The sequence below is a fragment of the Corvus hawaiiensis genome, chromosome 9, assembly GCF_020740725.1.
Source record: "Corvus hawaiiensis isolate bCorHaw1 chromosome 9, bCorHaw1.pri.cur, whole genome shotgun sequence".
NCBI classification, from domain to species: Eukaryota; Metazoa; Chordata; class Aves; order Passeriformes; family Corvidae; genus Corvus; species Corvus hawaiiensis.
Genome location: NC_063221.1, coordinates 28,404,401 through 28,431,959, shown reverse-complemented (window position 1 = coordinate 28,431,959; position 27,559 = coordinate 28,404,401). Strand labels below are relative to the sequence as shown.

At 49.2% G+C, this 27,559-nt stretch overlaps 3 protein-coding genes across 7 annotated transcripts in view; 2 read left to right on the top strand and 1 right to left on the bottom strand.

Moving 5' to 3' along the window:
• SSBP3 (single stranded DNA binding protein 3) overlaps positions 1 to 5,496 on the top strand; it is a 54,298-nt gene extending 48,802 nt beyond the window's left edge. For both annotated transcript variants that reach the window (XM_048312830.1, XM_048312829.1), the window contains 9 exons: positions 1,852 to 1,916; positions 2,016 to 2,064; positions 2,295 to 2,330; positions 2,521 to 2,575; positions 3,066 to 3,136; positions 3,868 to 3,946; positions 4,143 to 4,171; positions 4,359 to 4,460; positions 5,008 to 5,496. In XM_048312830.1, coding sequence (XP_048168787.1) covers positions 1,852 to 1,916; positions 2,016 to 2,064; positions 2,295 to 2,330; positions 2,521 to 2,575; positions 3,066 to 3,136; positions 3,868 to 3,946; positions 4,143 to 4,171; positions 4,359 to 4,460; positions 5,008 to 5,037 — 516 coding nt within the window. In that variant the 3' untranslated portion in view covers positions 5,038 to 5,496. The remainder of the gene's footprint in view (positions 1 to 1,851; positions 1,917 to 2,015; positions 2,065 to 2,294; positions 2,331 to 2,520; positions 2,576 to 3,065; positions 3,137 to 3,867; positions 3,947 to 4,142; positions 4,172 to 4,358; positions 4,461 to 5,007) is intronic.
• Positions 5,497 to 11,032: 5,536 nt separating this feature from the next.
• MRPL37 (mitochondrial ribosomal protein L37) lies at positions 11,033 to 15,026 on the bottom strand. Its single transcript, XM_048313241.1, has 7 exons — positions 14,621 to 15,026; positions 14,213 to 14,396; positions 13,628 to 13,743; positions 12,950 to 13,135; positions 12,498 to 12,655; positions 11,825 to 12,028; positions 11,033 to 11,257 (listed from the first exon to the last, which is right to left on the bottom strand). Exons 1-7 carry the CDS (start codon positions 15,006 to 15,008, stop codon positions 11,180 to 11,182), a joined length of 1,314 nt encoding a protein of 437 aa, XP_048169198.1. The 5' UTR covers positions 15,009 to 15,026; the 3' UTR covers positions 11,033 to 11,179.
• Positions 14,960 to 25,927, top strand: LOC125330274 (NADH-cytochrome b5 reductase-like). 4 transcript variants are annotated; one of them, XM_048313243.1, is made up of 7 exons: positions 14,960 to 15,136; positions 16,435 to 16,614; positions 17,454 to 17,602; positions 18,727 to 18,814; positions 21,850 to 21,954; positions 23,067 to 23,270; positions 24,893 to 25,927. In XM_048313243.1, exons 2-7 carry the CDS (start codon positions 16,438 to 16,440, stop codon positions 25,094 to 25,096), a joined length of 927 nt encoding a protein of 308 aa, XP_048169200.1. In that variant the 5' UTR covers positions 14,960 to 15,136; positions 16,435 to 16,437; the 3' UTR covers positions 25,097 to 25,927. The 4 variants fall into 4 exon arrangements, with proteins under 4 accessions (XP_048169200.1, XP_048169202.1, XP_048169199.1 ...); XM_048313245.1 differs by lacking the exon at positions 14,960 to 15,136 and adding an exon at positions 15,261 to 15,357; XM_048313242.1 differs by lacking the exon at positions 14,960 to 15,136 and adding an exon at positions 15,371 to 15,574.
• Positions 25,928 to 27,559: the final 1,632 nt, after the last annotated feature.

The window sequence follows — 27,559 nt, the reverse complement described above, 5'->3', positions numbered from 1 at the left end:
CGGCGGCTTGCCCGGGGGAGGCTGCTTCCCACTGCCAGAGCTCGCCGTGAAACTTGGAAGCGGCGAGCGCGCGCTGAGCGCCGCGTGGGATGGCGGCGGCTCTGGGAGCCGGCAGGAGTTGTGAAATGTTCAGAGCTTTATTTTTGACTCCACCGTTCCCTGTGTGTGTACATTGGGGAGAGGTTTTTTAAGCGGCAGCCTTTCCCTGGAGAAGCGCTGGGCTTCCCAATCTGGCACCCGCAGGCGCTGCCTCCCCGCAGCCATCCAGGAATCGGCGCCTGCGCAGGCAGCCACCAAAAATACCGACCCAGACCCAGCAGCCCCTCACACCTTGTGTGCCCAGGGCTTGTTTACCTTTAAGTTTTGTATTGGGACCTTCCTAAATACTGCTCAAACAATTCCAGAGGGCTGCAGAACATCCAGCCAGGACATCCCGGCGTCCTGACAGCAGCTCCTTATTACACAGCAGTGATGAATCATCCCTTTCAGCTGATTGCCGCTGCCTTTTTCCCTTTAAGAGTCCCATTTGTAGCTCTGCAGAAGCCAGGACAGGGTTTGCCAGCACCGATATGAAGAGGGTTTGTAGCTCTGTGGGTTTTGGCGGTGCCTTGCCCAGGTCGCTCAGCACAGCTGCGTTCCCTCCCCACCCTCCCTGAGCATCTTTCAGCTGGCTTCGTTTTCCAGCCTTTCAACTCCAATTAAAAATGCTGAGCCCTTTTTTTTTTTTTTAAAACAAGGGGCTTGATGCTGCTATTCAGTGTAAATGGCTGAATTTTCAATCAATTAAGGACTTGCTGGTAATTTGTTTGGGGAAAACCCTTTTCTGCCTTTTCAAAACAAACTTTGGTGATGCCCTCAGCAGGGCACCATGCACTGGTGCATCCGTAAATCCAGGTAAAAATTGACAGCACTAAAGCATTGAACTTAAAATCCATCTTGGAGCACTCCAAGGGGCTGGGGTGTAGGAAGTGGCCAGCCATCCCTCCTCCTGCTGTAGCAGTTTTTTCTTTAAATGGCAGAAATACAATCCAAAAAGATGCATTACAGAGAGGGAGGTGGGAGGGGAAGAGCGGCAGCGCGACCTAAATCCGGCTGCACGTCGCCTGGAGGGCACAGGGAGCAAAGCACAGACCAAATGGAGCGCGGCATTCGGGGGATTCCTCTTCCTCCTCTGCCTTGGGCTTGGCTTTGTACTAGAGCTAGTTTTAGGAGAGGAGGCATGCAGATCTGAGGCTCCTGATCCCAGCTGGAGGCTAAGCCAGGGAGGAATAAGGCAGGAGAGGAGGCCCAGGGGGCTGCCTGTCCTCGCCCACTCCCCGCGGCTGCAGACCCGCTCCAGGGGATGGAGCAGAGAGCTGGGGAGCAACAGAAAAACAAGCCTGGCTTGGTTTTCCCTACTCCAGCAGCCATCCAGGGAGCAAGGAGTGCTCCATCTTGGGGGGAGCTCATGCAGACTTTCCTCATCCTTACACTGCAGCAGGAACCTTCCAAGTGGTGCCTTTTCTCCTCCTGCCCCTGCTTCCTGCACAGAGGGAAAAATCCAAAAGGCTGTTGCTGGGGACTGTGAACAGAATTGTCTCCCAGAGCTGGGAGGGGGATGTTTTCCCTCCACAAAGAGCGAGGAGGGGGAACTTTGGGGCTCTGCCTGGATCCCATCCATATTCAGCTGCCTGGTTTTTTGTGAACACGATTGCCTCTTAGGCTTATCGTCATTAATTTGTTTTTTAAAGCTCATTTTTGCACACAGACACGCTTGGGTTTTTGTTTGTTTATTGGCCTTTTTTCCCCTTTCTCTCGTCTCTCTGGTGTCCCTTCCCGTTGCGGTAGACTGACCCTTGGTTATCGTTGCAGAACTACGGCAGCGGCATGAGACCTCCACCCAACTCCCTAGGTCCTGGCATGCCTGGAATTAACATGTAAGGCAATCCCTGTGCCGGGAGGTTGGACTGCTGGCTCGGGGCTGTTTGGAGGAAAGCACAACATTTATTTTTTCGCCTGTTTCATTCTGTCCCCAGGGGGCCGGGCGCTGGTAGACCGTGGCCGAACCCCAGCAGTGCTAACTCAGTGAGTGTCTTGGGGCAAGAGCTGGGTTGGTTGGGAAGTGTCCTTCAAACGGGATCATTCCCCGTTAGCTGAGTCCTGCTAATGACAGTGGGGTTCCCCAACCTCTTTTAGGCTGCTGGGACTCCCATCGTGGCCAGGCTGAGGGGGCACTGGGGGTTTTGGCTGTGCCCTGCTGGGACCCAGCCTGTGGGACCCCCCCATGGCTGAATCTGTCTCTCTTGTCCTTACAGATCCCATATTCTTCTTCATCGCCTGGTACATATGTGGTGAGTCCTCCTGCCCCAGCTGTCTGTCCTTTTGTCAGGAGTTCGTCGCGTGGTCCTGGGGGGGAATCAGTGGCATGGGAGGTGACTGGGCCTGGGTTTGACGGGGTGGGAGTTGGGGGAGGTGTTTGAAAACATGGAAAGGTGGGCAATGCTCATGTTTGCACATCTGATGCCGGCTTTGTCTCCGCAGGGTCCGCCCGGTGGCGGTGGCCCTCCAGGGACACCCATCATGCCCAGCCCTGCAGGTATGAGCCCCCTGAGACCCCCCCCTCTCTCCAGGGCCAGTCCTCCCAGGCTCCTGCCCCTTCCCATGCCAGGAAACTCACATCCCTGGGGTTGTACTGCTGAGCACAGGTGATCCCTGCCCTATTGGTAATGACCAATTTTTGTGGCTTTTGGCTTTCTGGGAAGTGAGTGGCATGGGCTGCTTGGCTTTGGGATGGCATTTGGGGATGTTCCTACATCCGCCTATGGATCTGGATGCTGTGGGGCTCAGGAAGGTGAGGAATTACCTCCCCACCCTTCCCAGCCAGGAGTTGAATTATTTTTCACAGTTGAATTTCTGTGATTAAAAACTTTGTGGATCTTCATTAAATACAAATTAGCCAGAAAATGGTGGTAGTTAGAGGGAATTTTGGGTGATAAAATACAAAAGAATGAGTTCAAGTGGCATGAGTTTGTTTTAATTAAGAAATGAATTAATCACCCAACTTACTGGGCTTCACTGTTCCACAGATTCAACAAATTCAAGTGACAACATCTACACAATGATTAATCCAGTACCGCCCGCAGGCAGTCGATCGAATGTAAGTCTGCTTTCTAATAATTTACATATCAGATACCATAACAAATCATAATTAACTTCATCAGTTGAGAGTAAAGCAGTTTAATTGATTTCAGCCATTTGTTACAAAACAGAAATAAAACAAACCATCAAAAAGCGATTAACTCTTGGGCGACTTTGTTAATTTTTTATGCTTATTAAGAGAGCGGCGGTCCTGCTGCTCCGGCCGAGGTGCTGGGTTTTGTGGGATATGGGCAACCTTAAATCCTGTGGAATGCTGGTTGGAGGGAGCCCTCTGTGCTGCCATGGCTCTGGGTCTGCCATCCAGCTGGATTTTAGAGCCGAACCCACAGGACCATGAGCCCCGCAGCCTTTGGGGGGTGATACAGCCCCAAGTCATGTCAGGGAATGTTTGGATTGGATATTAGGAAAAATTTTTTCATGGAAAGAGTTGCTGAGCATTGGAATGTGCTACCCAGGGCAGTGGTGGAGTCACCATCCCTGGAAGTGTCCAAGAAATGTGTGGATCTGGCATTTCAGAATATGGTTTAGTGGTGGTGCTGAGTTGACTGTTAGACTTGGTGATCTCAAGGGACTTTTGCAGCCTTAACAGTCAGTCATTCTGTGATACGCCCCTCCTTGCCCTGCTCCAGAGGGATGGCTGGGGCAGGGACAGTCCTCAGGAGCCACCGTGGCAGCTGCTTGGGGTTGTTTCGTGGCTGATTTTGGTTTTGTTACCTTTTTCTTCCGCAGTTCCCGATGGGCCCCGGCTCTGACGGCCCCATGGGCGGCATGGGCGGGATGGAGCCCCATCACATGAACGGATCGTTAGGTGAGCCACAGTGATCCTTCATGCCCTGGGAACACTGGCAGAGCATCCCAGTGCCTGCTCCCATCCCGGGGTCAGCCCCCAGTTTGCAGCAATGCTCAAAGCAGAGCCTTTGGGTGGAAATCAGTGAGGGTGTGAGGGGCACAGGGCCATGGCTGCAGGCCCAGTAAGGCTCTTCTCCTTTCTCTCCCCTGTGCAGGGTCAGGAGACATAGATGGACTTCCAAAAGTAAGTGGGGTTGCAGGGTGGGTGTGTGGGCTCTCCCCTTTCCTCAGCACTGGGGTGCTGCTGTGACCCTGATGGATGGGGACACAGGGAGTGTGACTGGGGTGGGCAGGGCTGTGTCCTACCCCCGTGGCGTTTCAGGGGGGCGGCGTGGGGACCTGCTCACCACCTCCCCTCCTGTCTCCCACAGAATTCTCCAAACAACATAAGTGGCATTAGCAATCCCCCGGGCACTCCAAGAGACGACGGGGAGCTGGGAGGCAACTTTCTCCATTCCTTCCAAAATGACAATGTGAGTGAGTGCCTGCCTGGGGACAGGGAGACAGTCCCGAGGTGTCCCGGCACGGGGATGGGTGGGCTTGGACCTGGATTATGCTGTGTGTGAGCTGCTCCAGGGCAGAAAAATGGGCAGGAGGGAATAGGCCAGTGGGTGGAAGTCTGGGGTCTGTGCTGGGACAGGGCTGTACCTGGTGTAGGGGGGAGGATCTGCAGGGTGGAGGGGAGCCCCAGTGCAGCCTGGCTGATTCGAGGCTCCATGGGTGGCTGCAGACATCCCTCTTCTCCTTCTATTGGCAGCATATACACATGTGCATGTTAATTATTTGTTTTAAATTGCATCTCACCCCATACTGTTCTGCTGATTTTCTTCCCGGAAAAGCAAGTTACAGCACAGATTAGGCCCTGATAAATTGGAGTCTCCAGCATATCCTCTCTTCCTGGTTTACTAGATCCAATTAGGTTGCTGTGTAGTTGTCATCAGCCTCCTTTTGCATCCCCCTCTTCGATGTCCGGGGGTCTGACCCGCCTGGTTTCTCACCGTGGCTCTGTCTCTCTTGCAGTATTCCCCCAGCATGACGATGAGTGTGTGATTTCCCTCCCCCTCCTCCTCTCCAGGATCAAGAGAGTCAGCTGCCGTTCGGAGGATCTCAACGAATTATGCAAGAAGAAGAAGAAGAAGAAGAAGCTAGGTGTATGGGCAGGGACACGTGTGGCGGGGGCCAAAACCCCAGGTTTAGTTTCATGCAATAAAAAGGCTGAACTTTTTATTCCATAAAACATGAAGGACAAAACTTAAAATATTTCAAGACATGACAAGACCCTTCTTTGTGCAGAAGGGTTTATATATGTACATGACACTTCTTTTTGGAAACAAACGGAAGCCTCTAGCACCCAACTCCGATCTCTTTGCTTTGTTCTTTTAAATAAAGACAGAAACCGAACCTGTTGTATGTTTGTGCCGTGCGACACCAGGAAGCTAGTCTAGATATGAAATCATGTTGTCTCTGTTGTAGTCATTTTTTTAAATAAACTGGACAGTTTACAATGGTGGTTTTCGTTCAGAAGGCCTGTTTTTCTTTTTTTTGTTGTTTTTCTTTTTTTTTTCTTTTTTTGTTTTGGGGGGTTTTTTTTGTTCGTTTGCAGCACAACGCTTCCTCCTCCAGTTAACAAGATCTGCTTTGGGGAAGAGACTCCACCACCTCGTTATAAACTTGTTAACGCAGGTGACCCCTTCTAGGATCACATCCTCGAATGAATCGTGATCTTGCTCTCTGTGACTGTGGCATGCACTGTGTTAGTCTTTCCCCCCCCTCTGAGTACAAGAAGAAATCTCTTGTCCCTCCCTTCCCCAGAGTCCTTCAGCTGGTTCACTACAAAAATCGATTTTTTTAATAATTTTTTTTTTTTTTTTTAATCCACCGGGAAAAAGGGGTTTATCTGACCTGGGACTTTGAAACTGTGATCTCCAGCTAACTTTGGGAATTTCTGGGGGTTTTATTTGCTTTGGTGGTATTGGGGGGGGGGGGGGGGGGGGAGGGGGGGAGGGGATTCTTTTCTTTAGAGATGTGCTCTTGTCAGGATTTCACTTACCTATAATTTGGAACTGGATGGAGATATTTTTTAAAGAATTCTTGTTGTTAAAATGTAACCTTGCTATTCTGTAGGCTCGCTCTGTAATAAGAAAATAAAAATTAATGGCAAGCATCGAAGGCCCTTCCTTCTGGTGGGAGAGGAAGGGACGAGCCAAGGCGGCGGGTTGGGATCTCTGTACATGACACTATCCTGTAGTTTGGTCTTTGTTTTTCTCCAGCTCCCATTTCTGCTCCATGTATATCATATTCTGTAAAATATTCTCTCCCTTGGATTTGACCTTTGTGCGGATTATTGAAAGCATTGTATCTTGTTTCAGTGTTTTTTCTTACCTTGTAGTCTGGTTCGAAAATTACCGAGAGGGGAAAAAAAAATAATTATTATACATTGTAGTTTGTGTATGATATTTGTTGATAATGTTTTATTAAAGGGATGTCTTTTTTCCGCACCCCTTCATTGAAATGTTTTTGGGGGACATTTGGCTTGTTTTTATTATTCTGACTGCAAGACATGAGATGACAAAACATTTTTTTTTAGTGTGTAATACCAATAATTTTTTTTTAACGTTTGCCTTCTTTTTCCTAGGCCATTTTCATTGTACTTTACCTGTAGAAAGTCGGGAGGGGTGGGTGGGATGGGGGGTCTGAGGGTGTCAGTCTCATAGTTACAGCCAGGTTAATATTTTCCAAGTAACTGAATGCAGATTTGTTGCATTGTATACCCAGGGGCTCCCCAAGGGGTCAACTTTTTACCTTTTCCACTTTTTCATCTTGTTCAGGTTTTGGGGGGGGGGTTTCCTTTTTTTTTTTTTTTTTTAATTTTTTGTTCTGACGTGAGGAAATGAAAGGACCGGTTTTAATGTATTTTAAAATGAATAGCTAAATTATTGTCTTCATTGGTATGGGATGGTTTTTTGAATGAAATGGTTCCCCCCCGTCTCCCCCTTCCCCTGCTGTAATAAATATCAACATAAACATTTGATTTCGGTGCTCTGCAGTTTGTTCCTGGTGTTTGCTGCCAGACCCAGGGTGGGAGTTGGGTATTTTTTTCCAACCTTTTATCGAGGACCAAACCCCAGATTTGGGGTATGGGAGCAGAGGTGATGCAGAGCTGAGACGGTGGTGTTTGGGGGGGCTGGCTGAGGCTGGAAATTCAAAATCCCAAAGGGATTTGGGGGCAGTTCAGGACCTGGGTGAAGGTTAACAGTGCCTGCTTGTTTCTTGGAATTTTTTTTTTTTTAAGCATTTTGAAAATTTAGCCTAGAAAATGGTCAGTGTTGTCTGCATCAGGCTGAGGATGTGCTGGCCGGACCCTTGCCCTCCCCACACCCAGCCCACCAGGCTGCAGGCAGAGAGGGGTGTTTTAGGGGCTAAAAAGGGGTTTTTTTTTTCTCCTGTATGCTGTTTCCCAGGCTTTGCTCATTAGAGGCTGGAGGAGTTGGGATGCCAGCGTGGCGATGGAGGCTGGTCTCCCCTGCAGCAGCTCCCTGGGACAGGAGCTGGGTCCTGCTACCTCCCGTTGCCAGACTGCTGCACTGCTGGGAGGTAAGAAGGAGAGGGGAAGACATGAGCGTTGTTTTCAAATATATAAATATTGGGCTTGCAGTGACCCCCTCCTTGGGCAAGAGCTGCAGTGCTGGGTGGGTGTGTGCACCACTGCAGGAACAAAGCTCCAGGAGCTACTGGGGATGGAGAAATGCAGGCAACCCAACCTGCTTCCCCAATGGGCAGCATCAGAGGCTGCTGCAGCATTTGGGGAAAGACTGGGGATTTTTAGGCCTTTGGTGGTTGCGAGTGCCAGGTGCCTGAAACGCTCCCGGCAGCTGCTGTGTGAGACTTGTTCTCTCCCTTTGACTAGTTGGGGCAGGACGTGGCTGGCTGTGAGCCCTCTCCCTCCTTGTGGGGAGTTTCAGGCGTGGGCTGTGGGCTCGGGGGGCTGTGGGCCGTCCTGGAGCTCTGCTGCTCCTGGGGAATGCTCCCACCTGGCACTGGCACCCGCGGCCACGTCACTGCTGGAATTCCAGCAGCGAGCGCTGTGTGGTTGCGGGCGCTCGAGGAGCAGAAGGGCGAGGGGGCAATGCACTGGATGGCTGCTGGGTTTGGGAACCACCATCGTGCCTGCTGAGCCCGTCAGCAGAGGAGCAGGGTGTGTTTGCACCCTTTGCTGCCCGGGCAGGTTTGCTTCCAGGGTAATGCCACTGATGTCCATGTGCAGGGCCCACAGCCGTGCCCCAGTGTGGATTTTGGTCCAGGCAATCACGTCCCCCTGTGCTTTGCAGAAAGTAGAGTGTGAGCATTGTCCATCACTTGGAATCATGACCCCTGAGGGGTTGAGGCCAATGAGGAAATCCTGCCCTCACAAATCCTGGGGGCCATCCCTGCCAACCCGGGCCTTGCTCAGCTGCCCAGATCTTGCACTGCTGCCTGTTGCGCTTTTTATTGCAGGGCATAGAAAAGTCCTTCCTGTTGGTTCTTAAGGGTTACAGGCTGGTATTATTACCTATCTCCATGAAACTGCCGAGTTCCCTCCTCGAAACATCTCCTGAGCCCAGCCTCAGGGATAATTGTCTCCCCCATTAGTTTTCATTAAATTAAATGCAGGAGGAGGATCTGAACAACCAGGGGCTTTGGGCTGAGCACAGTGTGTACTTGCTGGCATGATGTGTGCAGTCTGTGGAACTGGATTTTGCAATGGGAGTAGTTCAGGGGGAGGGAGCATGTAGTGGTGGAGAGCTCTCCTGTGGGCAGGCCGGCTTCTCTGGGTCCTGGAGAGCTCTCCTGTGGGCAGAGCTCTCTGCCAGGCTCTTCTGCCTCCTTATCTCGGGCTCCTGCCATCCCATTCTTGCATGTTCTGCTTCCCCGGCTGCCATTCATGAAAAGTTAATGCCTGGCCCTGGTCCGTGCTGAGGTAACGCCATTCGTCTGCTGACAAGCCTTTATAACTTATTGATGCCAACCCAGATGTGCTTCTGTGACCCATTGTTGGGCTCCCCATCCCACCTCCCTCAGCTGGGCTGATTCCAGCAAGCCACACTGGAGGAACTGGGAGAGCCGAGCCATGCAGAGTGCTTGGGAAGCACAGCAGGACACCACGGACAGCTGGTAGGGGCTGCCTGGTTCCTGGACCACGACAGGCCAACCTGAGCATCTGTGCCAGGTGCCAAGCTGGGAGCTCCACTCTCCCCCACCTTGAGCTCCCCTCCAGACCCTCAGAGGAGCATTCCCTGCAGGAGGATCAGATGCTCCTTCCAGCGACGCGCGAGTACCACTTGCCCCCTGCCTCAGGTGAGAGTGGCTGTGCCCGAGCAAAGCAGGGACGTGGTCTCACATGCTTGTCGTGTGAGATCCCCTCACCTCTAGTGGCTTCCTGATGCCTCACACAACCCCTGAAGCCTTGTTTTCCTGCTGACCATCCCATGTCTCGCTGCTTCCACTGTTTTTCAAAACTCCCTTTGCTCTGCCTTCGTCCATCCCTCCCTGTGCTTGTGCTTTGTCTCAGCTCAGCTTGGACACAGCAGGATTCCAGCTTCCCTTGTTCTCTCCTCTTCAGCTGCATGCCCTGACAGAGATGTCTTTGTTGAGAGGTAAAAGCAGCTGAAGGGACTCTACCTCTTCCAGACAGACCATCCCCACAAGTTCCCACATCTACTAGAAGCGCATGAGGTGTTCCACCTCTACACAACCCCTCCCCACCACAGCCGCTCTTCCACTAGGCTTCCTCAGGGAAATTCTCTCCTCAGGAATGCTAATGGGCAGCTGGCTGCCCTACAGGGCTTCCTCCCTAGGACGGGTAATGACCCGAAGCTGGAAGAGCAAAAGGATGTCAAGTAGGGTCTGTGTGACACAGCAGGGAGCCAACAGTCCGAGAAAGAAACACCCACTGCTTGTGACAGGCTCCACAGAGCACAGCTCTGTTAAAATGTATTCCCAAACACCTGGGTGCAAATCACAGACCTGAGCAGATCTACTCCGACGAGCTGAATTCGGCATCCCTGGAGCAAGCAGGATTAAGATGATGCAGAGCAATGCAACACTTAGGAGGTTATTTCTCTTTCAAGCACTCCTCCTAACTATGGAGGGATTTGTTGATTTAGCTTGCAGCCACTGCATCCCAATTTACAGGGTGCAATTGTTGATCTCAAATGTGACTGGTGCATGTTCCTGAAACCTGCGGAGTGGAGCTGCCTCATGGACTGGGGCTGGAACACACAACTGGGGTGTTCATCCAGGCAGCCAGAGATCACAAAGCACAGACCAGCCTCTGACACAAGACGCTGAAGTGAGATGAATTTCTTGGAAATGTGCTCTTCCACACCTTAAAATAGCACAGGCTGTCCTCTTCCTTCCCATGTGCTGGAGGGTATCAGAACTGCAAAACATTCTACATTTGGCTGCAGCTAATTTAGCTTTCATACAAAACCCACACTAATCCCCCCATGTTAAAAAGAATACGCTTCCTGCTCAGTTAACTCTGTGTGGCAGGAAGAAATTCTTCCTTTGTATTTTTAGCAGCAAATACCAGCTACAGGCACCAAAGTTTCCCGCTACATTCTACACCACTTTCCCCAAATGCACAGGTCTCTTCATCCAGGATTGGGGGATAAAAGGACTGTGGTTCTACAGATCCAACAAAGCAATCCCTCCGATTAAGTGCTTTGGGAACTAAGCACAGGGCAGCACGACGCATCCCACAGCAGCCAGGAGTAAAACAAAGTCAAAGCCAGGCAGAATGAAAAAGGCTCGTGGCTCAGGCTTTCCCCTTGAAGCTTTTTAAGTCTCTTCTGCATTCAGAGGGACTCAAAGCAACCTCGGGAATAGGTTTGAGTCTGGCTCTGTGCAGATGCACACTGAGAGCAGAGCCTGCGCAGAGGAATAATGACTGGCTTATGTTCTTCCCAGGCAATGGAGGAAGAGTGCAGGATGATGCATCTGATGACTTCTCTTAACCCAAATCCAGAGGTGAGCCCCTAAAATGAAAGAGTTTCTTCATGCACTATTTAGTTTTAAAAAAATTTTTTACTTTCAGTAACAATATAATTTATTTTTTAAAGTAAATTAATCCACCTTTCTTTAATTATACGACAGTTCTGGCAAAGGGAAGCAGCAGGTACAGTTGGTGAAGTATTTTCATTTGAGCTGAATTTCACACAGTTCCATGCAGATACAGTGCCAGAAACTTCTTGAATGTGTCTGGCTGAAAGCCAGAAATTCCAGCGGGCTTCTGCAGAGAAAAAGACACGGATGCTCAGTTTGCAGTGAAGTGATTAATGTAGACAAACAACGGCTTTAAACATGCTTGAATAAGACTTTCAGGCATGGCAGCTTCCAAATCATGCTCTCCCTCCCCAGAAGGGTTTGCGTGGGGGTACTTCCACTGGTGCCAGTCTCAGAGGGCAGCGCCCCTTTGCCCATCAGTGAGATGCCCTCCCAGTATAACCAGTACTGGCAGCCCTGTGCTCTATTTACTCCCCAGCAAGGCTGATGGTCGCATGTGAGCGCTCCCTTCATCAGAGCTGGTTTTAAACAAGCACATTACGAGATGGTGGATTACAGCTGGGGATATCTGTATGCTGGAGTTCACGTTAAGCTTGGCATGTGGCACATCAGCACTACAAATACTCAGGAACTGGTCCCCTCAGAAACACCTGCTTAGGTAAAAATGAGGCAAACGCCCACTTCAGGTCCCTCCAGCTGGTTTAAAACCTGCTGCAGCTCTGTGCCAGCTCCCAGACCCCCAGCTGAGGTGAAAGGGCAGCATTTCTATGACCATTTCCCAAGTTTTCCTTACCGTAACAACTCTCTTCTTGACTTCTGGGACACACTGGGCTTTCTCATACAGGTTCTGATCAGAGTCAATCCAGACTAGATTTTTCACACCATCACTAGAGACAAGGTCTGTTGTATTTAACTGGAACACCATGAACTGGAAGAGCTGGCCATCTGTGCCAATGCTTTGCACCACTACTGGCTGCTCCAAAACCCTGGGATCATTCTAGGAAAAGAAGGGGCATGTGGGGGAGAATGTTTTAAAAGCTAGTTACAACAGAAATTGTGTAAGTATTTGCTGATTCTGCATCTTTGGGTTGGTTTAAAGCCAGGATTTAAATAAATATATTGTTACCTTGCCCAGAAAATTACCCTAGTCAAACAAGTTTTGAATGTAGATTTTGTATTTTAATTAAAATGCCTCCTTCAGCCAGCAATGAAGTGTCAATTTACATACTGAGCTGTGGGATGGGTTAGAGTTTTACAGCTGAACTCACCCCCTGGTTCCTGCCCATGCCACCCCGGTGCGTGTTACATCACAAACACGCTGAGCAGTGGATTTCTGAAGGTTGGGTTTTGACCTCTGGACAGGGAAGCCTGGATGTGACAACTACTGTGAGGGGCTTTCAGGCCCCTCTCCACTGGCTGCAGCACTAGAGGAAGAAGAGAGGCCCAGCACGGCCTCCCATACGTACCCCGTGGAGCGCCTTGGCCTTGGCCAGCGCGTTGCCAAAAGCAAACATCAGCATTTTAGCACGGAGCTGTTCTGGTCTGAACCTGTCGGTGCGAACGTTGGCCGACTCCAGGAAGAACAGGGTGTGAGGATGAGAGTAAGGATAACCATCTGCAAAACCTAAAGGGCATGTAATCATGTCAGAAACCGCTCAGGAAGACACTACGCAGCCAAGGTTTTCTCCCATTATCTTCAGGAACTGCTCAAGTAGTTTGCTGGGGTTTAAGTTCTTCTCCTCGGTCCTGCTTAGGCAACAGTGTACTCACCACAGGTCTGGAGCACTTGCACTGCAAACCTGTGCCCATTCCTCTGTCCCTTCATTCCCACACACACCCTACTCTCAGCTGCCCCCCCAGAAGGACAAGGGCCCCAGGTTAACCTGTACACAGACAGATAATTATCATCAACACTGACCTGTATCATTGAGCTCTTTGTACACATTCACCTCCTGAAGATCGATTGTAGGTGCAATGGGATAGAAGGTCTCCAGAACATGTTCTTTGGTGGCCAGTATCTCCTCCTTGGAGGCTACTGGTGGTATTGGGGTCATAGAGTTCATGAGTATTCCACTCAGGCCACGGACCTGAAGGAGGATGGATTCTGGGAAGGGAAATTAGGCTACAGTCAAACACTGGTGAAATAACATTAGGGAAAGATGTACATACATTTGCTTCTGCAAGTCTGTTCTGCAAGGCTCACTCTCTCCCCCTCACCTCCAAACCCATTTTAAATAGTAGCTCAGCTATAGGTTCTTCTTCTAAAATGCCAGTGTTAATTGCTAGGGTTCTTAACTAAACATCCTTAGAAAAACAACAGCAGTGATTTAGGACACACGAAAATAAACAATCAGGCCTGAGACAATGGTTCCCTTCTGCCACCATCTTGTCAATATTGATTAACACCTAATAATCTCCTCAGAGACAGCATCCTGCCATCATCCAAGGCTGCCCATGCCAACAGTACTATCGAAACCAGAATCACCTGGCTCCAGAAATTGTTTAATTTTCTCCAAGCCCTCAGCTTTAAAGCCAGGAGCTTTGCTACCCCTCTTATCTTACAGAGCTAAATTCTTCCACCACAGCAGCAACTGACCTCTTTCCCACGTAGCTGCTATCCTGCAGTTTCTAGCCAACATCCTTTTACTCAGAGAAGGATACTTCCCAGACATTAACCGGCATATATGCATCAGGTTTTCAAACAGCACTGGGCTGTAAAATGAGAAAAGAAACAGTTACATAAAAATGAGATCATAATAGCAGGCAGATGCTTCTGGGGCGCAAATGCTGTAAAATTACTGTATGTAAAACATATGATGGCATAACACTCCCAAACAGTTAACAGAGATTGCAGATCGGTATCACACACACCAGTCCTGTTTTAAGTTGGCAGAGGTAATGCTTACAATTATTTTAAAAACTGATATTCTGCATCAGCTAGAAGTAGATCTTGAGTTGAAACGGAGACATTGGCCTGAAAGAAGCTTTAATCTAGTGTAGTGTTTATGCCAGTACTACTGTCAATATTCAGAATTGGGTTTTATTTGTTGCTTTGGTTGTTGGGTTTTTTGTCTGACAATCTGACGCAAAGGGTCTTGCACAGCAGACCCTCTTTCAACAACAGACCTATGTATGAATTTCTTTGTAGCACTTAAAACCTCCCCTACAGCTGAGGACTCACCAATATTGTTCCCTCCTGGGAGCAACTTCTGCCGTGTCCCAGAGCCGCGCGTGGGACACCGCGTGTTTCGCCCTCTCCTCGAGCTCCTGGAGCCCGTGTACCGGGTCATCCACAATGCCCTGCACGGCTGGGGGCAAACCTTCCACCAGCTTCGTCTTGGTGAGCCACTGCGCCTGCCGCACTCCTGGAAACAAAACCCAACACGATCTATCACAGGTGACAGAGATGATCCTCAAGGCTCCTTTCCAACCCAAGCCATTCTATACGTTATGCCTGGCAGCTCATGGGGCTGGGCAGGCTCTTCACAGCCCGTGTTTTACACTTTGTGCGAGGAGAACCCTTGGCAGGCAGAGAAAGGCAAGTGTCTGGGAAGGGGCAGCGCTGCGGACAGCGCGGGGTGTGTGGTACCTTCCAGCATGCGGACACCCTGATGGCAGATGTAGCACCCGCGCTCCTTGTACAGCGGCATCTCCTCGTAGCGCGGCCCCGGCGAGTGCCAGGGGTCACGCCAGCCGCGGTCCCAGGCCGGGAAGCGCGGCCGGGCCAGGCCGGGCATGTAATGCAGCCGTCCCGCGTATGTGATGGTGTCCAGCTCCACCTGCTCCCGCACCGGCCGCCGCTCCGCCATCTCCGCCAGCACCTCCGGCGGCGGCCCGCGCACGGTCCAGGGCGTGCGCGGCAGCGGCGCGCGGTGGCGGGGCCGCCCCGCGCGGGTGACGAAGCCACGGGTGAGGCCCCGCGCCGCCGCCCGCCTCAGCGCCATCGGCCTCAGCGCCATCGGCCCCACCGCCGCCATCCTCCTCCTCCTCCTCCCGCCGCCGCCTCAGCGCCCGCCCGCTGCCATCTTGGCGAGAGCTCTTCCCCCACCGTCACCCCCGGTGACTGACAGCGGCGGCGGCCAATGGCGGGCAGGCGCGCCCCGCGGTAAGGGAGGGTCGGCAAATTGCCTGGCGGGTGAGGGCAGGTGCTGGGCTGATAAATGGGGAAGTGGGCGGGGAGAGGCGCCTCATCGCCTGTGGGGCGGGGGGCACTTGAGGGACCATCCCTGGACGGGTGCCGGCGGGGTTAGCGCTCGTGTCCCGGGGCAGGAGAGGTCGGGGCTGCGCTCCCCCGGGTCGGTGTGTCTGAGCTCTCGGGCGCGCACAGTAAGTGCTCGAAACTCTGTAAATCTGCGCAGCCCCGAGCCTGGGCGTTTCGGACTCACCCGCGGCCACGGCGGGTTACCCCCGTTCATAGCCCGTGGGTGCGCCGGGTCTCCGGACAGAGCGGGCGCGGTGAGAAGCTGGACCAGTGGCCCTTGGCTCTCTCTTCCGTTCCGCACCCCCCTCCTTAAAATAAGTGTGTTCTGTTACAGGGATGAAGGTTAGTTAATTAATTGACCTTGACAATGAAACTGCTAGAAGCGCTAATAAATGTTCGCTTCCTCCGCTTCGTCACCCGTGGCTCCATAACTTCCTGTGGACCGCTTTGTGTTCAAAGGATGCGGACAAGTGCGTTGTGAACAGCCTTAACTCAGCCGATGGGTAAAAATAGCAGGGTCCCCGCGAGGTCTGCAGCATGATTTTGACCTGAGGAGTGTTCAATGGGCACAACTCATTCGGAAGCAGTGGGAGCAAGGGGTAAAATCCTGTGCTTCTTGCCCTCCCCTACCTGTGCGTTTAAAGCCATATTCAAAGCCCATAACCAAAGTGGTTGTTTGCCTCAGACTTTGCCCTGTTTGCCTCAAGTCTCTTGGCTCTTAAATGCTGCTTTCAGCTCGCTGCTCTCCCATGTTCCAAAGCTGCACAAAACTCAGGCCACATCTGGTGGTTGGGTTTGTTACTCATTGTCTTGGTGGTTGGGTTTGTCACCCTTTCTCCTGGACCGAGCAGCAGGTTTTTAAGATGTTTCTGCTCCGGGTGACCAAGCTGCTGTTTTGAAGATCACCAAGGCAGAACGAGCAGGATTAAAGGGTGTAACTTTGGCTGGGGAGGAGGGCCTGAGGCTGGGCTAAGGCTCTGCTCTGCTCTGGTGGCTGTGAGGTCTGGCATTTCTGCACCAGGCATTGAGCACTCGAGCAAAAATGGGGTGTTGCAGACACAGATCAGCTCCAGGTTTTCAGTTTGATACACGTGCAAGATGCTCGAGAGAGATTTTCTCAGTCCTTCTCCAAAAGCACCCAGCTGATGAGCACGCGCTGCTTTTCAGCGTGCTGGGTTTGATGCAGGGCTTGTGTTTTGCAGGCAATGAGTGGCAACGAGCAGGACTGGCTGGCTCTGAGGCCCCAGGAACCTTCTCCATCCCAGTGCTGCGGCAGCGGCTGCAAGCCCTGCATCTACGATGTGTACGAGAAGGAGCTTGCACAGTGGGAGAGAGCCAAAGCACTGCAAGACAAAAGCCTTCTCGTTGGAAAGAAGGAGCAGGTTGATTTATCTTCAGTGCATCCTGGAGCCTGTGCTTTGATCGTACTTGTTCGGGTGTGGGGTTGTGGTGATGGGTGAGGGATGCAGCAATAAATTCAAGTGCTGCCTTAAGAGATGGCTGTAAATGCAGTTCCCCAAACTCAGCCTTCACCCTCCCCCTTGGCCGCTCTCTCCCTGCTGTAATGTGATTTTCCAAGTGTAGAGTTCTCCCTGGTGTCACATTACAGCCCTGGCTCTGCAGCTTCTCCTCTCCGAGTTTCCTCCGAGAAGCTTTGTTTTCCTCACCTTTCTCATCTTTTCCTGATCCTTAGGCTTGTGTTTTGATGCTGAAAAAAGCTGCATTGTGTGTGGTGGAGCAGTTGTCTTCAGAGTGTAATTTTTTAGCCTGTCAGTGCCCTTTTACATAAGATTAACTATGCTGGGTCAAGCAAAAAAGATCAGCTGAAACAACTGACAATATTTTCTGTTCACTGTGGCCATCAGCAGGTTGCAAAGTTGCCTCCAAAGCAGCGTGTGGCTCTTTGAGCAGAATTATTTCTGTTTGTTTCCAGACATGAGAAAATGATTGCAGTGAGTCATAATAGGATGACCTTGCTGTAAGGTGTAAAAAAGTGTGATTTAAAAAGGTGGTGGTGGGGAGAAATGCAAGATCCCAAAGTGCACGCTGCAGAACATGATAATGAATCAGCAGAGAGCTGGAATTTGCACCAGGCCTCAGCGTTTAATACACGTCCTGAGTATCTCTGGCGCTAAATTAGCACACACGTTTGCTTCCAGAGAAAAATGAAATCATAAAAGACACCATCTAACCAAGTAATTATTTATTGTTGTTCTTGCAGAGCAATAATTCAGAGCTGAATCCAGATACATTCACTGCATTCAGCGTGAGCTCGGTGGAGCAGCTGACAGAGGACACCTACCAGTACAAATTTGAATTACCGGGAAATAGCAGCCTGCGATTGAGTTTAGGACAACATATCGTGTTAAGGTATTGTTCTCTGTGCTAGTTAAACAGTCTGCATTATGTAACCTAACACGTAGGGTTTTGTCAATAGACAAAGGCTTCATAGCAGGCAAATCATGATTTCTGTACCTCCACAATGACACAGATGAAAGAGCTCACTGCCTCTACTAATTCTAAGGTAAAAGCTGTAGTTTTGTTCAGCATTATCCCTGCGTTGGTGGGTCAGAAAGAACTAGGTGTGATTAAGAAAATCCATTTGCAGAAAGAAGGACTTACAGAATAGATGTTACAGCAGATGATTTACTCCAGTGTGTTGGAATGAAGACAATGAGCTGCGCTTGCCCCAGACCTCAGTATTTTAGGTCCTATATCTTGGGGTAACTCAGCACCCCAGTACCCAGGCACTGCCTGACTGATTTCTAGCAAAACAACCTTCCTGTGTAGTTTGTTGCTTGCCAGAAAGGGGCCACTTGGGGAAAGTTTCTGTCTCTCAGCCATCTGTGGTGATTATTGCCAGATAGAGAAAGTCCTGTTAGGATGCCACTGATGGGCATCTCTTGACGTCCCTGGTATGTTCAGGGCTGGTGTGTGCAGCTGGCTCTGCTGACAGCACAGGCTCCTCCCTTCAGCCCTGGCTCATCACATAGCTCAGAAAAAGTTTGGTCACTTCAATCAATTCCCGTGGTCAGTAGCATAGAGCAGGGTGGATAATTCCATGGAAAGGGAAGACTTACAGGAAAATGCAGTCTATATTGACAAGGCCTGAGGTCAAGGCTGTGCCTTGGCTTTTATTTGATTACCAGGTGCTGACTGGATGCAGAAAGTGACCCCAGCTCAAAAGGAACAGCAAACTGAAGTGTTTTCTCTCCCCTTTGCCACTCTTGCATGTTCTCACAAAATCCCTTTCAGGGGTGTGTCCAAGAGCTGGATGTGGTACAGCTGAGGCTGCCACCAGGAAAACAAAAGATGCTGTTAGCTCTTGTATTCCCCCTGGATTTCTGCCTCTGGAAGGGAAATGTTTTGTACCTGTGCACAGGCTGGGCTGCTGCAAAGAGGACCTACTGCCTGCCCAATCTTCCCAGAGAGCTGCAGGAGTTTGGTAATCCCAGCTGACCCAAGTCACAACGGGTTCCTGTCTCTCTTCTCAGAGGAGTGGTGAATGGTTTGGAGGTCCAGAGAGCCTATACTCCAATTAGCCCTGGGAATGCAGAAGGTTACTTTGAAGTTCTAATTAAAGTAAGTAAGCCTGGACAATATGGATTAGAGTATAAGGTGTTTTCTTTAGGAACCAAGCGAGCTGTCAGTGCTTCAAGTGAGACTGTCTCAAATCCCTCATGGACCGGTTCCTCGGTTGTTTCGAAGCAGTTGTGCTTTGTTGATAAAAATTGCAGTTTTTCCCACAAAACTGAAAGCAGAAGAAGTTGACACACAAACAAATGCTTTGCAGCAGAAGCCCTTGGAGCACTTGGGAGAGCCCCTCGGGTGGAAAGAGGTGTCCATTCCACTTCCCGCCTTTCCGTTTGCTTTTTCAGGCTGTCTTTGAAATCGCACCCAGTTGTCAGCCCAGCTGAACCACTGATTTTGGGACATGTTTGCCCATATCTCCCCCTTGTATTTACTTGAAGAACACCCCTCTGTCAGTGGGCAGCTGTTCCTGGTGTGCAGACAGGGCTCTGGAGCAGCAGCCTGAGAGGGACTCTGCCCACGGGGCAGAGAGGTGTCCCATGGGCACAGGCTGCATCTGTCAGAGTGGACAGGGTGGCAGAGCCCATTTTGTTCAAGTGCCCTTGCCTTTCTGGAGACAACCACAAAATGCTGTTTGAGTTCAAAAGGATTTTATAGGAGATTTGGCTGGAAATTTGTCTCTCATAAGTTTGTAGGGCCCTCGTAAATGATTACTTTGTGTGGCAAATACCAGCTTGAGCGTTTTTCCAATACTGTATCTGTATGTCACTAGTGATTCCCCGGGGCAGACACAGATTTGAGTACAGGTGTGAAATTCAGAGTGCTGGGTATCCCAGCTGGCTTGCAGAGAAGGGCCACTTGTCCTCTGCCTGTCTTCCAGGATTTCATGTTTGTGGGGTTTATTATGCATTGTGTGTTCGAACACAAACCCTGCTCTTTAGAAGAGTGAACAGCTTCTCTAGGACACCTGTGGGAGGGTCATTTCCCCATTCTTGTGGCAATTGGTGTGTGGTAGGGGAGAGAAATGTTGCATTTGAGTTGCATTAATAGGATATATTCACAGGATGACTGTGAAATTTCATGTATAGCGGCTCATTACTCACAGGTTTTGCATTTCAATAATAATAGTAATGATTGTAATGATACCTTTCCTTTATATAGAACCTTTCATCCCAAAAGGGGCTATAGTTATTCTCTGGCAGTGACAAAAGAGGTTGGTAACACCCAGTGTAAAGCAGCCATTTTTATAACTCACTCTGTAGGTTGTGGTATATTTCACACTATTGAGGCAATTTTGGAAAGTAGTATATTATTATTACTATGCAATCCAAGCACTGTTCAAACCCTTCTGTCTCCTGTTATTACAGCATTGCATTTGTGATACTACAGTTAAGAGTGAGGGAGTTGCCATTTACAGAGCATAACCCTCTTTTTGAGTGATTTTATAATGTTAGGGTTTCTCTCCATGTAAAATGGGGTGTGGAAGTTTTCCCCCAGGAATTGTGGTTTTTTTTTTTTTTCTTTTTATTTAGAAAAACTCATTTTAAACCCACTCAATGAGTTTTCACTTCAATTTTTTGGAAATAATTTTGATGAAAGAAGGATTGTTTTAGTTTCCATTATCCTGGTCCTTTGGGAATAGGCAGTAAGTGGGCCTGACTTCTCTGCTCTTGCCTTGGGTTTCCAGATGTATTTGAAGAAGGGAGGTATAAAATTTGCTTCTTTGATGCAACTGCACACTCTTTGCACGAGACTTAGCACCTGCCCAGAGCCCTCTGAACATAAAATGATTCTGACAATAACTCAGAGCCTGGATGTGTGTGTGATTTACCTTTTGAATGTAACAACTGGTGCTAATACTTCTTAATATTTCAGGTTTAAGTGAGGGGCTGGGAGGGGAGGAGCATCTGTGTTCTTTCTTAGCTAACACTGCTTGCAAGCACAAGCACAGGCTCCCTCACTCGCTTTTTCTGAGCTGCTTTGTGGTTCACCAATTTTGTTTGCCTGCAGTGCAGCTTGGTGGCCAGCCAAGGCACCGGGGTGTGGAGCTGGGCTTCTCTCCAATGCCTGTGCAGGAAATACCCCCAAATACGCTTCTTTTGTGTGGGCTGGAGTTGCCAAGGGCTTGTACCACATCCCATCTTCTGGCCCCTGGTTGTGTTGCTCTTCCCCAGGCTTATCCTGGCGAGATCCATCGTGTGCTGCAGCTTTGGGCTTCTCTGCTCTTGCTGCTTGGGCCAGTTCTGGTTCTCTGGCCATGTCTCGGACTGTGGCCGGTCTCTTGCTCACTTCTGTTCTCTTTAACCACACAGTGGACACACATTTAGGGCATGGATGGCAACAAGACTACTTGGACAAGCCCTTCATTTTCCAGCCTCTCCTCCCTTCTCATCAGTCATGAGTGAGATCAGCATTCCTGCAGGCAACAGCCTGGATAATGTTGTTTGTGCTTGGTAGAAAGTAAAGCAGGATTTTTTGCTCGTGTTTTTCTTCCATGGGGCCAATATTAACATATTCTTTTGGAATTGTGGAGGCATCCCTCAGCATCCAGATGATCTCTTCTGAAAACAAGAGTTTTACAAATGAGAAACCTGGCTTTGGGTCACTAATTGTATCAGCACAGCATCTGAGAGACTGAAACAAAGCAAGAGCTGTGTGGTGTTTATGTAACTAATAGTACCCAGAGGGCATTTCCAGACCCCATACCCAGAGATTTGGAGAACACTTGAAGGCCTGCATTTTGCTTTGCATTCAACACAGTCTTCTCTGTGTGCTTTGTAAGCAAGAACTCTGATAAGCTTTTTCCAGTTTTGGAAATTCAGGCTGCGTGAGAGGGGGGTTGTGTTTACATTATAGTCAAGCTGGAGTGGTTCCAATATGATTTAATTTAAATGTCTTTGTTTTGGGTATAACTTTGAGTTATTTTTCAAACAGAAAGATCTTTCTTTTTTTCTTTTTTAAACACACAAAATGTTTTTTTGTCCCCTTTTCGTTTAAATGTAGCTAACTTTATAATCGACTTTAAGCTGGGAAACTTTCCAATGGAGTATAATTATTCTTTTCTTTTGTGCAATGTTTTCTATTAGTGCTATGAAGCTGGGCTAATGTCACAATACATAAAAACGTGGAAAAGAGGAGACGTGGTCTTTTGGCGTGGGCCATTTGGAGGGTTCCCATATCGACCTAATAAGGTTAGTTCCTAAGAGACATAGGATGCTTCAGTCTGTGGCAGCAAGCTTTGTTCAATACTCTGAAGGGAAGACTTCAATTTGATTACTGTTTTCATGATTATTTTAGAGACTTCCTGGGTTACTGTGCAGTGTGACAGCATTAGCAGTCAGTTGGAACACCTTCTTGAACTGCAGAATATTTAAGAGGGAAGAGGAGGTGGATGGGAGACAGGAACATATTAGCAAGGCTCTGTGTTCATCACTTGCAGTAGAAGTTCGTGATGTGCCTAACAAAGGGCACATCTTTCTTTGCACCAGCAATGAGTGTGGATGGGTTTTTGCCTGGTTTGACCCACATCTCTGTGTTGTGACTGAGCACAGGCGAAGGGGAGGTGTTAATCTGCTCCTCCCTTGGGTATTCCCTGAGCTGTTGAGGTGTCAGGTCACTTCCCAAACGCTGATCCCACCTGCCAATACCAGGCTGGCTGCAGGGAAAGGCAGATCTGGTTTCAGGGAGAGGCTTCTCACACACACTAATTCAGTTACTTAATTCTGACCTTTCAAATGAGGAGCAGAATTGAAACACACTCGTCATTAAGATCCCAAAGCTTTGTGGGGGTTTTGGTGGGTTTGTTTTGGTGGGGTTTTTTCCCCCCCCACCCCCCCAACAAAAATAAGCAAAATCTGAGTGGCCAAGCTCTATGCAGAGCAATTGTGTCCTGCTTCCTGACATACTTGTTTCCTCCAGAGGACATTCAGGATTTTACTTTGCAGCAACCAGAAGAAACCCAGGGAGCATTTCCAGTGGAAGAAAACACACAGTGGGTCAGCAAAGCATCCTGCAGAATTGAAACTGGAATGTGAATTAATTGAAATCAAGGGTAAAGTTAGGATAGATTATTACACTTGGGTAAAACCCAGTTTTGTTAGATTTGATATGTAAACCCTTTAAGTGCTTTCTGTAATCCTTTTCAGAAAAATACATTCGGAGATGTGAATTTAGCAGTTCATGACCTTCTGATATGTTGTTTCTCAAGAGATCCTTTACCAGCGTGGCAGCAAGAGGAACTGACCATGAGCACACCCATTTCCAGCCATCACAGCTCATTCCAAATTCTCTGTTCTGTTGTTAGCATGGAGAACTCCTCATGCTGGCCTCTGGCACCGGCCTTGCACCAATGATTCCCATTCTCCAGTCCATAACAGATGATGAAGAGGATGAAACCTTTGTAACTCTTGTTGGCTGCTTCCCTACCTTTGACAAAATTTATTTGAAACCTCTTCTGCAGGATTTGGCTCGGTACTGGAACATTAGAATATTTTATGTCCTAAGCCAGGTAAATAAATGGATTATGAAGTGTGTTTGTGTGAGGGTTCTGTGTGCTGAATGAGCCTCTGCTTCCTCCACTTTTCCATGAACATGATCTTAATTCTTTTCCAGTCATTCAGCCTAATCTGTGATCCAGTAGCTGCTGTTCTTAAATCTGCTGCATGTACTCATACTGCTCCTAGTCTGGAGAATTTTGGGGAAGTGACCATCACTGTCCCTCTCTGCTTCCCTGAGAGCTGTTCTATTGGGATGGACCTGCTGTTCCATAGTCACTGTTGATTATTCCCCCCCATTTCAGACAGTTGTTGCTGCACCTATACAGCAAATAAGCTGTTTTTTTCTTCCTGATACCAGTGCCTTAATCTGTCCTTATCCCTCCATTCATTGCTCACAGCTAGAACTCTCCTCTGGTGTGCTAGCACCAACTTCCCAGCAATTATTTTTCCTTGCTGATCCATTTTTAAACTTCTAAAAGTTGTTTCCCCCTCTGTAAAATTACTTTTCTGCCACATTCATGGGAGGAGGGCATACCTCTCAGTGGTCTTATATTTTGAGCAGTCTTTTTCATTTCCATTTGGTCCCAAAGTTGCCTGTGTTCTGCATGGATTTGGTGGTTAAAAATTATGTCCTTCAGAAATGAGGATTCATTGCAGGGAGGATATAGAAAGAATTATTTATGCTAAGGGAATGAATCCCATTGCATTTTTAGTTTCTCAGATGAATCATTTTTTGTATCTCTCACAGTGGAACTGCCTCATACATTCTGTTCCACATGCGGCCTCGGCAAGATGAGATTTGGTAGGGGGAAAAGTGCTGGTGACTTGGGCACCCCCTCAGCTGCTCTGTAGGAGCATAACCATAATTGTCTCTGGTGACATGGCTTAAGTACCTTTTTCAGGGTGTTTAAACTCTTCGATGGCTGTCTCAAGAGCATGAGGAGGTCTTGAAATTCAATCAGCGAAGGGCAAGAAACCCACCTGACCCCTGTCAACACTGTCTGCCCCTCCTCTCTCCCTTTTTCCTCCTCTCTTAGCAGGCTTGTGGTAGTCCAAGGCTGGTTCGTGCATCCTCCCTCTTGGGATTATGTATCTGTCTGTGTTTCATTGTGCTGCCTGTCACCACCACATCTGAGCACCTTCTGCTCCTGATTAATTGCAGCAGGGGAGTCCCTGCTGGATCCAGCACCACAGGATCTGACACTTCTCATGGGATCAGAGCTGTATTTGGAGCAGAGCTGGCTTCTTTCAGTTTTGGTCAAGGGAGATGGGACTGAAAGAGACTTGGGAATGGGAGAGGCAATAGAGAGGAATAGACTTGGGACTTGGGGATAGGAAAGGTGCCGTGGGAGATGGTTCTCGATGGAGAAGGGTCTGCAGCATTTATTAGTGATAGTTACACTCAGGTTTTGTTCAGTCCCCTCTGAGCAAGTGGCCAGGTCCTGTGGCAGGGAAAGATTTCATCTGGGCTTGGAAAGAGGAATGCAGCTCTAAGGAAGGGTCAGTGTCACTCACAAGGTGTCACAAAGGTGAAAATCATCCTGGGAACTACTCTGAAGGGAGGAGGGAGATTCAGCTCTAAGCAATGTTGTCCTTTTTAACATTACACAGAGCAAACCTTTTACCTTTCCAGGAAACTTCACTGGAAAAACTTCCTTGGAGCTATCAGGAAAACACATACACTGGTCGTCTCAATGAAGACTTGATGAAGACAATAATAAAATCCTGTCGACGAAAGCCATTTGTATTAATTTGTGGCTCTTCTGCATTCAATGAAGATATGAGTAGATACTTGGAAGCTTCAGGAATTGAAGAAAATTCCTGTTTTGTCTTTTAGCAGGATATTCCTGACATGAGGAACCTCAGGCTGAGCCTTGAATGTCCTTGTTTCTTTGCAGACATTGCACAAAATGGGCCTGCTCAGAAGACTGAGCTCCTTGGAGCAGCTATTTGTTGATCCTCATGCCTGGATGTTTTAAGGAATGGGTGCCATTCCAGAGTGGCTGCTTCACGGTGTGCCACCCACACCTCAGGGACCAGTGTGGTAATTTTAATGGAAGTCTTCAAGTGCAATTTTAAGAGAGAGAGATCTCCTAAGGGGGTACTTACTGTACCATGCACACAGCTCTGCTGTAATACAGAGATTGGTGACTTGCTTTGCAATCTGTGTTATTCTGCAGTGGTGTTGTGCCCTGCTAGGTGTCCAGAGGAGAGACAGAATCCTCATGGATCCTTGCCAGGCCAAGAGAATGGCAGAGTCTGGATAATTTTGGTTCTGTCATGTGCAGGCTGATGTCAGGCAAGTCCCTTCAGCCTCACTGTGCCTCAGTTTCCCCACTGTACACTAATACAGAGAAGGTGGCACTGATCTCTGGAAACAGCCTTTCCAACTGTATATGGAAGAGCTATCCATAAGGATGAAATGATACATTATGGCTAGTGAGATCTTAGGCAGGCTGAGCTGCTTCCCTGGCACAGCCTGTGCTACCTACCCTGTGCTTAACCCTTGAAATGCTGCCTGGGGAGACAAAGAGCGTGTCCCAAAACTGGGAGAGTGTGGCCAGGTTGTGGCTGCTGTCTGTCAGGGACGATGGTTGTTTGCTTTCCATGTCCCCTAAGTGTTGTATCATAGCCCTGGCTCATTAAACTGAACCTCTTTTCAAATAAACAGCTGTTTGGTGTTGTCACAGGACTCTCCCAGGTGCCTGAGGAGGTTCCCTAAGCATACAGGAACACCACCTGAGGAGGGAAAGCTGTGTGGGTCTCTGCTGGGGTGCTTCCCTGTGGGACACAGAGCAGAGCCAGGGAGCTGCCCCGGGAGGCAGCCTGGCACAGCACCCAGCCTGGGCACCTGGTCCCCTTCCTCTCTTTTCAGTCCAACATGCTGCTATTTTTCCTCTGAGGTATCTGCTGTCCACTCTTTTACCTTCTTAGACTGCTGTGTTTAGTATCTATGCCTGGAAATACCGCTTCTCTGCACACCTTGTGTTTTTCTGTTCATTCCCAGTCCATCCTGTGTTGGGGTTTTCCTGGCTGTGTCAGATGATTATTGCATTATCATTCATGCCTTCTTTTGTACCTGTGTCTAACACTACACCTTACACAAAGGAGATGTAGTTTGTTACACAAAAAACACAGTGTGCACTGAAGTGGTAGCTCAGTTCACACATTTGGGAGGGAGTGTAAGTTCACTTTGCACTGCTGAGATTTGTCTCCAGTTACCAAATGCGTGGAATTAATCAAGTGTAGCTGCAGCTTTTATGTTAACTTCCTTAGAGCAAGGGCTGACAAGAAAGCCATCTTCCTAACCCAAAATAGGGTTCTGGCTTTAAAGGCATGGAGATCCAGGGAAGTTGTCCATGGTCAGTCCAAGGCAAGCTCTCATCTCCAATCCACGATGTGCTTCAGCCACCCTAAGTCACTGCATAGTGAAGGTGCTTCTTTGCAGCGCAGGCTGATAAAATAATGAGATGCTTTCTCCAGTTACTTTCCCTACTTTGGCCTTAGCTAGGAACATGGAGGAAAATATTTCTGCAAATATTAAGCATGTGAAAATCTTACTTCTATTCCTCTTGCTTTAAATATTATGTCGTTTTGAGATTTTGCTAAACCCCCACCCCACCTTTTTGCCAAGGCCCAAGGTAAAAAACTTCACACTCGCCTTGGAAAAGCGCCGGCTTTCTGCGTGAAAGCTGGGACTGTTCCTTTAAACACAACCCCAATATGTCTGGGTATTTCAGCACATATGGGCCACGATGGTTAAACCCTACCCAGCTGGTCCGGCCGTTCTGCCGCGCAGCTCCGTCTTTGTTCGTGGCTCAAAGGGAGGGTGGTGAGAGACGGAGCAAGCTGTGAGTGCTGCGGGTTGCCATCCTGCGAGGGCGGGCTGCGGCCGAGCGGGAGGAGCGGGGCATGTCCCGCCCGAGGGGACAGGGGCTTTGCGAGACATTCTCCATGGGGGAGATGATGTCCTTGGAAGCAGGAACTCGAAGGAGCCTTTAAACCGCTCGCAGGCACTTTGTTCTCTATTTTTCTGCCCTGCTCTCCCTTCCCCCTCCCGCCTTTTGTTGTTTCTCAGGCTGGCTCTTACACGAGTCCCCTCATCCCAACCATCCCCCATGAGGACAGCCCCTTTCAGAGGATGGCGTGGATTCCTGCAAACAAACGCAGGGATGTGGAGTGGAAAGGCTCTCGGACAGAATTTTCCTTGCCGGGGGAAGATGAGAGGTTTCCTTCCCTTCGGAGGCCCAGAACCACCCCATGGTGCAGTTTCACGGGGAATCGGTGTCGGTGCTCTTGG